Consider the following 11,223-nt stretch of genomic DNA (forward strand, 5'->3'; position numbering starts at 1 on the left):
TGATCCCTTTTGAACCAGAGTGAATTTGGTATATTTCTAACCGAAATCTAGGATATGTATGCGTACATATATTTCGTTGTTATAAGTTCATTATTTCAAATGGTAAAAAGGACATTTCCTCTTGTCACTTTTGATTTTGCTTACCTTTGATAACTTTGAGTTATTTCAGTATTGGCTTATCGCTTCGATTAGATTAGATTATATAGTGAGGATTGCCCCGCGACCTAAGGTCTATTGTACCCTCTCCAGTTATCACAGCACCCCCTCCAACCCCGTCACGTTAAGAAATCTTAACAGTGTTGCAGGGCTGATGCATGCAATACTTCCTCTTTGGGGATGTAGAGCCCCAATTGTCTGTCCTCTTTCCTTCGCGATCGCCGGGCAGTCAAGGAGTAAGTGCTCTGGTGTCTCCGCCTCCGAATCACAGAATCGGCAATGATCTGCCGAGTGGATTCCCAGTTTGTGCAGATGACACCGTAGTCTGCAGTGGCCGATATAGAATGCCACCAATTGTCTCAGTTTGTTCCTGGGGAGCGCCATTAACTGGCTTATCACTTACAGAATAAAATTAAAAAGTTATATCAATAAAACAGTAAACTAGGCATTCGTAGGATGCCGTTCAAAAGAACTACTTGATTGATGGATATCATAAAATAAGAATGCATTTTTCGCACTAAGATGATGGAAACATTAGAAAGAAAGAAAATGGAAAGGCCATAGCACACGGTTAATATTATTTTTTCTTTGTCAGTACAAAGTAAGAATAAAAGAGTTATATTTCTATGCCTACAATTTCACTTATTTATGGCACTTATTTATGACTCGATTCTGTGGAATATTTTTCAAAGTCGTAAAAGTATGGCAACCTAAATTTTTGTAACTAATAACTCGTATAGAGAATGCAATACCGGATCCCGAAATATTATTTATTTACATATATGCTCAATAACATGCTCATATTAATTAACTCGTTAAATTATTGTTATTACATAGACATAGACTGTATAAAACAATTTTGATTGAGTTAAAAATCACAAGGCTATTCAAATTCATTTAGTCAATATTATCTCGAAAATATTTGAGTTACAAACCTTATGCCGGAGTACATGAATGAAATGAGAAAGTGCAAATGTTAAAAGATACGTTTTCTCTGGTGAAATGTTGTGTTTATTGAGCAGGTAGAGAGAATGTTTATGTGAACATTTGCAGCCAAGGGTATCTGTGAGTAGAGCACAATTTCACTTTACATTCCATATCATTGCCGATTGTGTTAACGAAGAGAGTGGATGTGCAAATTGTGGACTGTTGTATTTCTATGGCTTGTGCTTTGGATTTACTTTTAATTTTCGTGCGGGATCTATTGTTAGTAGTATTTTCTTAATAATGAAATAAATAAATTTATTTAGCCAACAAATACAAAAGGCACACATTTGAAGTGTTTATTATAGCCAAAAGTTTGGAGGATTTTTGGTGTGAGAATCTAAGTGCAAATTTTTAAAGAAGTAATGTGTATATGTCGAGTAAATGCTTGCTGGCCATCGACACATTAATGTTTGGCCGCTTTCGCCAATGCTCCAGCTCGTGACGTTAGCGTTGACGCTGAAGATGACACCGCCGTCGACGTCGACGTCGCCGTCACCGAATTATATACAATGCCGTACGTTTGTTGTAGCAAGCGCGTTGCAAAAGTGAATGTAGCGAAAATCTGGCAGTGATAAAAGCTATGGACACGCATGTGTGTACACATGTTTACATACTCGTATGTTTATATGCATAGTACAAATATATAACAATAAAAAATAACAAAAAATTAAAGCATATAAGTATTATATGTATAGTTAAGTTAACCAAATCGAAACAAATTCGTTGGTTTAAATGAGTGGTTGTTAACAAAGTTTTATACAAAATGTGAATATGTGAATTGTGGCGTCGTCAGATTACTCCGAAACGTGCTCCTCAAATTCGAATTGGTGCATTTATCGATCGAAGCCCAGCATTGGCCTACTGCTGCTTGTATTGGCGTCGGACGAAAGAAGTGAAGTGATGCATACATATACATATGTATGTACATATGTATGCCAGTGACTGATCCAAAGTTTATATGCCGCCGGTTCGTCCTATATTTCTAATCATACCCAGGTACATATGCACCTACATATATACATACACCTACATGTACATATGTACAAATGTATATAGGAATATGTAATATACATATGTTTTAATGAATATGTATAGTAAGAATCGCTCAATTACTTTTTATATAAAATATTGTATATTAATTCAAAATTTATGACCTCAATGAACAATTACGTTATAATTAAAGAATTCACATTGAGTTAAAGAGCAACTGTCGTAAGCTAAAGAGGAAATCACGTTGAGGGATACGACGCACGATTCTGCGGCTAAAACGGATGGAGGCCCAATGGCGGCGTTTTCAGGTTTACCGTTCAATCTGTCTGCATCACACTGACTTCTTCTATTACCGCCAATAACAGTTGATTATTATTAAAAACATTCAAAGGTAGTTTCTCATTTAATGCTACATTTAGTGATATATGACACATTTAAGTTTACATGTATGTACATATATGCATAAGTATAAGTATGTATATTTTTGTTTTTGTGAATATTTCAATACAATATACATATGTATATGAATACAGTACTGCAAAGTAAACAACGAGTAAACTTGAATTATAAGTACTAGACCCAGTTACACAAATTGGTCTCTCAGATGCAAATCTAAACAACATTGAGTATGACAAACTTTATCTCAATCTTCAAAAATTCCACACACGTCGAAAGTGGTTCCGGTTTCACAAAAGACACTCAACGTAAGAAATCATTCATTCATTCTGCATACTCAACTCAAAAATCGTGTCTTTTGAGTTATGTCACTATTCATGTAAATGAATGATATTTTTATGAATGTTTTTTTATAATATATTATATGTATATGATATTTACTTAAGTATATCAATAAAAATATAAAAAATCTGAAAATTATACTGTTTTCTGTAACGCCGCCAAGATGCCTGGACTTGTTGTTTTCCGACGCCGTTGGTCGGTGGGCTCAGACGATCTCGTAGTACCTGGAGCTTTTTTGTTAACTGCACACCTTATATGGTAAGTTAATAAAGACGTCCGGCCAATGGATTTAACAACTTTATTCTTCTCAAAGCTTTGTAATTGTGCTAATATCATTATTGGTCCTGGAGTATGATCTTGCAATTTTGAACGTGAAGTTACTATTCTATCTCCAGATATGCTATTTGGCAATATTAATTGGTAAATATATAAATATTTAAAAATTTCGGCAGTAGAAGAACTTTAATACATAATTTTTTAATATTTTCCAGGTTCAGTTTGCGTTGAGGCAGGCATATGCATTATATCTATGCGTGGTAGTATATTGGACTCTGCCGCACGAACAACGATCAATTTTTGGATATATTTAAAAAGCAGTAAGTGCACATTTATCATTTACATGGCTCTCCCTTATTGGCTGTGGGTCTCATGATGGCTGGTTTAAGAACCAAATATTACCAAAAATTCTTTCAAAAATATCTTAAGGCATTTACTATGTATATATGTTATGTTACTATGTATATATGTTAAATATCGCGCACTTATTACCTTTTTCTCTCTCTCTCCGCAGTGGTGATATTTTTTGATATTACATGGTTAGTGTTAAGTACAATATGGTTAACAAACTATTACGTTGACGCGCCCATCGATGAGGCCAAGAAAATTTTCATGGGTAATTACAGTATTTTATGAGAACAATTTTCGCTATTTCCAAGTAGTTCATTTCAAAATATTTGCAGCCATAGTAATTTGCAACTGGGCTTTGGTGTTTATAACTCTCATTACGATTTGGTGCACATTCGATGCAGCGGGACGTTCTTGGGTCAAAATGAAGAAATATCAAAGGTCAATGAGGGAGACTGAATCTCGTTTCAATTACAAGCGCAGTGGCAGTATGAATCGCAATTGGCGTCAACGGTTAGTACGTTTAAATATGTATAATACATATACAAAATTGTATACATATACATACAATTGTATGTATGTACTTACACACAAACATTTTTGGAGAATATCAATAAATATTCCTATATCGTAAATATTCTAATGGATGAATGTTTTACAGAAAAGTGATGCGCGCTTACCAAGACAGTTGGGATCATCGATGCCGTTTATTATTCTGTTGTATGGGTGGAACGGATCGTAATCGAAACTCCTTCACCGATATAGCCCGATTACTGAGTGATTTCTTTCGAGAGCTTGATGTGGTGCCCTCGGATGTTGTCGCCGGTCTGGTGCTATTGCGAAAATTTCAGAAGATAGAACGCGAAGCTGTTGTCCGGCAGGTTAATACATATAAAGACTTTCATCCATAACAATCAACAGAATAAGTTGAACTGCAATAATACAAATTTATTCTTTCTTCGGCCAAATGCCTAGTTAAAAACTTAATCTCGTAAAGTATGTTGATTAAAATGCTTGTATGTCTATTATTTTTTTATTTCAGAGAAAAAATGGCACATATGAATTCTTGAGTGGCGTTCCCATCACCGACCGCACGCAGTTTCTCGCACTGAATGATGCAAAAAACTACGATTTCTTCCAAACAGTTATACACTATATGTATTTTGCTCAGGGCGCTTACGGCTGGCCGATGTACTTCATAATAAACCGCTCGAAAATGTACAACTTATTGCCTGAATTAAAGTGAGTGAAATAGAGCTTCTTAGTTGGCATACTTATCATTGAATATTGGTCATTTTGATTTTAGATGCTTTACATGTTGTTGCCGTCCCCAAACTGAAACGCCATCTGTTATTGAAGATAACTGTTGTTTTTGTAATTATGCCGCCCTAAAGAAGACTCTCCAAGTTGGTGATGTAGAAATCATTTACGCCACGTATCATGTTGATGTCGGTGAGACACCGTTCTTTGTGGCTGTGGACTACACTCAGAAAAAGATTGTGGTCAGCATACGTGGTACGCTAAGCATGAAGGATATACTCACCGACTTAAACGCCGAGGGGGAGGTATTGCCGCTCTCCCCACCGCGCGATGACTGGCTTGGCCACAAAGGCATGGTGCAGGCAGCAATTTACATTAAAAATAAATTAGAGGAAGAAGGACTTATAGAACGTGCACTAAGCCATAATCGTGATAGGGAAACCAATTCATTTGGTTTGGTCTTAGTGGGCCATTCTCTGGGCGCCGGAACTGCGGCTATTTTAGCCATTCTAATGAAGGCTGACTATCCGTCATTGCAGTGCTTTAGCTACTCACCCCCAGGCGGTCTGCTAAGGTATGCCACTTTTATGAACTGCATCAAAATAAAGTTCTCATTAGATATTCGTAAGCCAAATTTACTTATTAAATTGCCATTAAATATTCTAAAGCATGCCAGCGGTAGAATATACCAAATCGTTCATCACATCCGTTGTGTTGGGGAAAGATGTCGTACCTCGCATTGGGTTACACCAAATGGAAGCTTTGCGTGCCGACCTGATAAACGCAATCCAGAGAAGTGTTGATCCCAAAGTAAGTTAATCAAAGTTAATGCTTTTAACCAATTCTCAAATGTAAACATAATTTGCGCACCAGTGGAAAACAATTTCCTGTTCTGTCATCTGCTGTGGATGTGGACCTGAGCCAACATCGGTTGTTGAGATGTCCGGGAAAGATACTCATATCAATCAATATCAGGAAGTATGTTACACTTAAATTTATATACATAGGTATGTGCTCTTAATTTATTTTACCTTTTGATCTTCCAGCAAAGAGACTCAGCACGTTCCACAAGCGCACATCCTACAGATAGCTCCATTGCTTTGACATTACATCAGGTAAACTTATATATAAATATATATAATAGTCGATCGTGCTTAAGGAAGCCCATATATGAATATCGTCTTTTTGCAACATTTTGCACAGAGTATAATACTTTCGTCTATTAATATAACGCGTGTTCACACATTCACATTTAATTCCTATCCACTGAGGTAAATAAATTGCAATAAAAATATAAGACAAATCCAGTTAAGCACGATTGACCACTAATTTCAATTCAGTAAAATTTTTCAAAACATCTTTTGTATACACTTCCATAATTTGCAGCCTCTCTACCCACCTGGCCGAATAATTCACATAGTTCGTCATCATCCTAAACCAGAAGAGTAAGTTCATATTTATTTACCGTAAATCGAATAAAGAATATACACACAGATAAAGGGAATGTTTTAAACGATCTTAGCATCCTACAAAATTTGCATTTGTACAACCCATTTATTTTATATATTGAAGACCACTTATCACCAAATATGTCGAACTAGTTTTCAAAGAGTATAATATTAAGGATATGAGTTTTGTTATTGCTTAAGTATTTGTATGCCACATTTGATTATCAAGGGGTTTCAATAAAATTTATTAATATTTCAGGCAAAAGTACGACAGCGGTTGGAGGTAGGCATTTCTATATCAAAAACTAGCAAAATCTTTATACTAGCATTAAACTTTTATCATATGATTGCATGAGCAACAAGTTTAGCATGATCTCCATATAAATACATATAGCCCCTATATGTGATAAATAATTGAACAAAGATACATACAAGTACACATATACATATATATATATAAGATTTGTTTCTAATGACTATTTAATTTTATTGGTGCTATTTCTCGCAATTTTTTTTTATTTAATCTATGACGATATGCACGATTTTCAGTATATTAGGGAACCAGTTGTGAGATTAATTCGCATGAGCCTAGTGTGAACATAACTGTAACATAAACTAGATAAATTTCGTCTCATTTTCATTTGAGTATATTCATTCCTTTTATGATTGCAGAAGTGTTCTAAAGAGCCATGAACCAGTCTATCAGGCGATCTGGGCCGACACATACGATTTTGATGAAGTACTCATTTCTCCCGTTATGTTGCAGGATCATATGCCCGACAAAGTGCTTGCGGCGCTCAAAAAGGTAATCGCCGGCACTACCGATGGTAGTTATTCATCGTTAAATAGTACTGAGTCTTAGACATCACAATTAGTTTTTTAGTTTTCTTGAAAAAGAATTCAAAGCTTGCCTATGTTTGTTTTTAGTCCTTATAGTCAGATTGTTTCTTTGGCATCTTGTTATCTATTTTAAAAATATATGTATGTATGTATGTATATGCTCTTACGACTTTCATTTAATTTTGTATATTAAGAACCGAATAGTATATGTATAAAAATGTATATTGTCCATATTTTAATTAACTTTTTATTTGGAAGCTTTATCTGAAAAATTAAAGACTAATGTATTATGTTCGATAATTTTAATTGACCAGCGCTTTTAATTTTACGCTATGTGTTTTTACTTATTTATTCAATTCTGACAATTTATTACATTTTATTATTCACTTAATTAGTTTAATAATAAAATTGCACACAAATGTGTTTTGTTCATTTATTTACATATGTCTTTTTCTTTCTCATTAATGTTCTACAAGTTATATAACCATGCGTAAGTGTGTACATACTTTCATTTGATTTATAATAAGGCTCAAAGCAACACGATCCTACAAAAACAACTTTCTCCTGGGATCGTTGAAAGAAAATTGCGGAAAAATTGTCAACATATTCCTACAAATTCAAAAGTGTCTATATGTTGTCTCATGTCATTCTCCCTTTTATGACGATGCATATGGCATTATTGACTCTGTCATTCCAGATGACAAAAACATCTAAACGGATGGCTATGGGAAATTGTCATCTTTCGTTCAGAAATAGTAAACCAGCTTCTTACTACTTAAAAGAGAATCAACCAAGCTCTGGTTTGACTATGGAGCAAAAACACTATACAACTTAAACTATTAAATATATCTACAATATGTTTTAAATATATCGATTGACTTTGGCGGAATCTTAGACATAATGTACAACTTACGACTAGATTTCTTCCTTGACTAGATTTCAGGACACAAATATAATTTTTTCAACTCAACTGCAGATACGATGCGATCCATTGTTCAATTTATCATAATACACACATTTAAAAATAGTTTGTTTGTGTATAATTGTTCACGATTTCAGCGCATTTTTCAGTTTTTCCATAGTTAATTTTGTATTTGGTAAAAGAAAATATATGCTGAAGAAATCAATCGTTTATTGTTGTAGGTTGTAACTGCAAGTGGACCACGGAAACCGCAGCGTCAGACATCAAATGCATTCTCCACATTATCCAACGACTTCAACCATTATGACTTCGATGTCGATCGCATATCTCCTATAGGTTCCATCGATCCAATCAGCGTTTTAAAACCGGAGGGTAACCTTAAGCGACTTCCGCACAACTCATATCCTAATATAAGCAGTTCTATTAATTTAACGCCAACAGCACACCACAAAATCTGTCACGAAACATCTTTTGCCAACTTACAAGTTCCATTTGACATAGCCACGTTCGGTGGCCTAAATTCAAGTAAAACATCGTCGATTGCTGGTAGCATTGTAGGTCGAAGTCAGTTAAGCTCGGCTCTGTACGATATGTCAGTAGATGAGAGCATAACAACAGTAACTCGCCGAAGTCCCTCCGTACCAAGCGAAACTGCTACGGTGATTATAAATGATCGAGATCCATTGCCCGTACAGCCCCTAAAGTCTGTAGCTTTCAATATTGATTCTGATTCTAATGCGATGAAATTCATGCCTTCATCACATGTCTCCAAAGGGCTGATATATCGTCAATACTCGGTACGTACCGAGAAACGGAAGCGTAATTTACCCATAACAGCATTGCGAAGAGCTTCAGATGTGTCCGGACCAATCGATTCGATGCATGATGATGTGCTAGGTTTGGCGCCTTTAGCTAGTCCGGAAACATTATCTGAAATTTCCAGCATATCATCCCGCACAAGTGCTCCTATTAGCTTGGCCAATAGCATTGAACTATATTTCCATAATTTAAATCTGGGCGTTGATAATATGAACGGTCGGACCATGCTAGAAGGCATATTCGAATCGCAATTGCATACACCAAAGATAATGAGGCGAGCACCGAAATTCAGTGAGAATCTTGCGAATTGTGCAGATGACAGTCGAAATGTCGATCAATATAAACGCATGGGTCGGGTGTTTGTAACATTACCGCCCATATTTGACGGCATCCATAGCAAAAATAACAATCAAAAGTCCAGCTTTGATTCTAGCGATGATAGCTACGAATCAGTGCAAAGTCTCAGTAGACTTTCTTCCAAACAAGACACCAACACCGTTCATGACTCAATTGGAAATAATGTGCTCCAACCAATACAGGGCTCAAAATCAGCAGATCCCTTAAATATTGATGCAATAGACCCAAAACCAACTGATCATACAGCAAAAAAGTTAACCTTCAGTGATAGCGAAATTCTGAATGATGTTGAAGCGGCCGAAGATAAGGATAATCACTCGCTGATCTTTGAACAAAACCAATCCCTAATGGGTGCTTTGAACGAGCGCATGAACTGTGGATCGGCTGATACGACTTTTTATAGTGCCAATTCTTCTATCGAAAAATTCTCGACACCTGGTAAATTGATATATTGTTGCAATTCCGCCGATAAAGGTAGTTTGGAGTGCCAAAGTGTTCCTGAGGAAGCAATCATCATAAGACCGGGTGTTCTCGAGTCACATTTTCCCTTGTTCGAATCTGTGTCATATCCGGCGGAATACAACTCTGCCCAAACGCTCGATGACTGTGACATTCCTACGTGTTCCTCAAGTACTAATGTTCCTACGAAGCAAATAAAACGCGAAACGATTGGTGGTCGTATACGAAAACGGCTGTCGTCCGAGGATTTTATATTTACACGCACCGAGGATTTCCCACTGGTAGCACAATTGGGAGAGAAATCTAACAAACGCAAAGCAGCAGTCTACCCTGCGGCCTCCAGTTATAATGTTTCGAGAGCGAGACTGCCAACATGTTCTAGTAATGAGATGATAAATGCGAAAACAACAACAGGCACTGAAACGAAATTATCCTCACACTCCGAATTACAAAGGAAGTCCAACCAGTTGAAATCTAAATATTCTTCGAACTCCCCTAGTGAAAGCCCCAATACAATGCTTCCAATAACCTGTAGTGAAGAAAGTAGTGTCTGAAGTCTGTAACAAATACCAAAGTAAAAAGCTTAGTTAGTAAGTTTACATACATAAGTACATAGTATATAGGTATATACTATAGAGTATTTATTGAGTTCACTTGCACGTGTTACATACATATAATATCGTTTACATGCCAACATCTTGTACAAAAGACTCCAAATGAAATTTGTATTCGCCACCCGCAGCTGGGAATTGGTCCAATTGTGGTGAATTCATGATTCATCAACATTTGTGCATTGTAAGGAACGAAGTGCAATATAAACCATCTATACAACTGTGATCACAATTAATATAAAACTGTTTTATTGTAAAATTCGATGTGTTAGAACCTACGATTGACGAATAAAGTATCCTCAAGTTGTGGGCTAAAGACATTTTGATATTGAGAAAGAATTGCATTTTCGTGTTTGTATCTTCGTTTGGTTGCAATTATTATGTATGTATGTAGATTAAAAAAAATATCATATTGGTATTGTTATTGTGGTCACCTATTCGAATTTTGTGGGCATGGCAATGATCCAATTTCGCAGTACAAACCTTCTCACAGCGTAACAACAGTATGCCTACTCAAGTTATCGCTTGTGCGGATGGACGGATATCCGAATTCAAGTAGTCTCCTAATTTTGATCCTTTGGGTATTCATAACTCTCGATTATTAATAGGTGTTTCAAACAACCGTTAGGCGAATAATATATTTCGGGAGTATAAAAAACACGAAAAAGAAAGGATGTCAGGAATGATAAAAAAAGTATTCCTTGTATACGCGCGCCAATTTTACAAGTTATTTCAAAAGAGATGTATGGAATATTGGAGAGTTTTATTGAAATGCCACCTCAGACAAAGAAACACGGTAGTAAATGAAAATTTGTATTGTGGCATCGTAACGTATTTTCTAGACATACGCACACATACATATGTATGTACCATAACCATTCAGTTAAAGAGTAAAGGGAATGGTTCCAGGATTCTTCTAACGGAAATTAAACATGTCGAAATGAATGTGTGTAAAGTTAAATACATCCAAGGTATGACCCACTTTCATGGATATGTACATCAGAAGAACCGA

General features: G+C 35.9%; 1 protein-coding gene across 7 annotated transcripts; it reads left to right on the forward strand.

Moving 5' to 3' along the window:
* Positions 1 to 1,241: 1,241 nt before the first annotated feature.
* Positions 1,242 to 10,501, forward strand: Dagla_1 (uncharacterized). 7 transcript variants are annotated; one of them, XM_054231937.1, is made up of 18 exons: positions 1,262 to 1,362; positions 1,673 to 2,139; positions 2,327 to 2,524; positions 3,035 to 3,129; positions 3,185 to 3,291; positions 3,363 to 3,467; positions 3,662 to 3,763; positions 3,810 to 4,008; positions 4,157 to 4,376; positions 4,538 to 4,737; positions 4,802 to 5,329; positions 5,424 to 5,565; positions 5,629 to 5,733; positions 5,802 to 5,870; positions 6,142 to 6,200; positions 6,463 to 6,486; positions 6,876 to 7,008; positions 8,187 to 10,501. In XM_054231937.1, the coding sequence occupies exons 4-18, from the start codon at positions 3,035 to 3,037 to the stop codon at positions 10,152 to 10,154; spliced, it is 4,056 nt and encodes a 1,351-aa protein (XP_054087912.1). In that variant the 5' UTR covers positions 1,262 to 1,362; positions 1,673 to 2,139; positions 2,327 to 2,524; the 3' UTR covers positions 10,155 to 10,501. The 7 variants fall into 7 exon arrangements, with proteins under 7 accessions (XP_054087910.1, XP_011183330.1, XP_054087913.1 ...); XM_054231935.1 differs by having other exon boundaries at positions 1,242 to 2,139; XM_011185028.3 differs by having other exon boundaries at positions 1,242 to 2,139; positions 3,831 to 4,008; positions 8,187 to 10,498.
* Positions 10,502 to 11,223: the final 722 nt, after the last annotated feature.

The sequence above is a fragment of the Zeugodacus cucurbitae genome, chromosome 5 (assembly GCF_028554725.1).
Source record: "Zeugodacus cucurbitae isolate PBARC_wt_2022May chromosome 5, idZeuCucr1.2, whole genome shotgun sequence".
Classification (NCBI taxonomy): Eukaryota; Metazoa; Arthropoda; class Insecta; order Diptera; family Tephritidae; genus Zeugodacus; species Zeugodacus cucurbitae.

What these genes read in the sequence shown, in the direction of transcription:
- Dagla_1 (XM_054231935.1), top strand. Translation starts at nt 3,035, where the DNA reads ATGCCTGGACTTGTTGTTTTCCGACGCCGTTGGTCGGTGGGCTCAGAC. An exon ending in AATCGCAATTGGCGTCAACG is followed by an intron (nt 4,009 to 4,156) that starts GTTAGTACGTTT and finishes AATGTTTTACAG; the next exon opens with AAAAGTGATGCGCGCTTACC. An exon ending in AGAGAAGTGTTGATCCCAAA is followed by an intron (nt 5,566 to 5,628) that starts GTAAGTTAATCA and finishes TTTGCGCACCAG; the next exon opens with TGGAAAACAATTTCCTGTTC.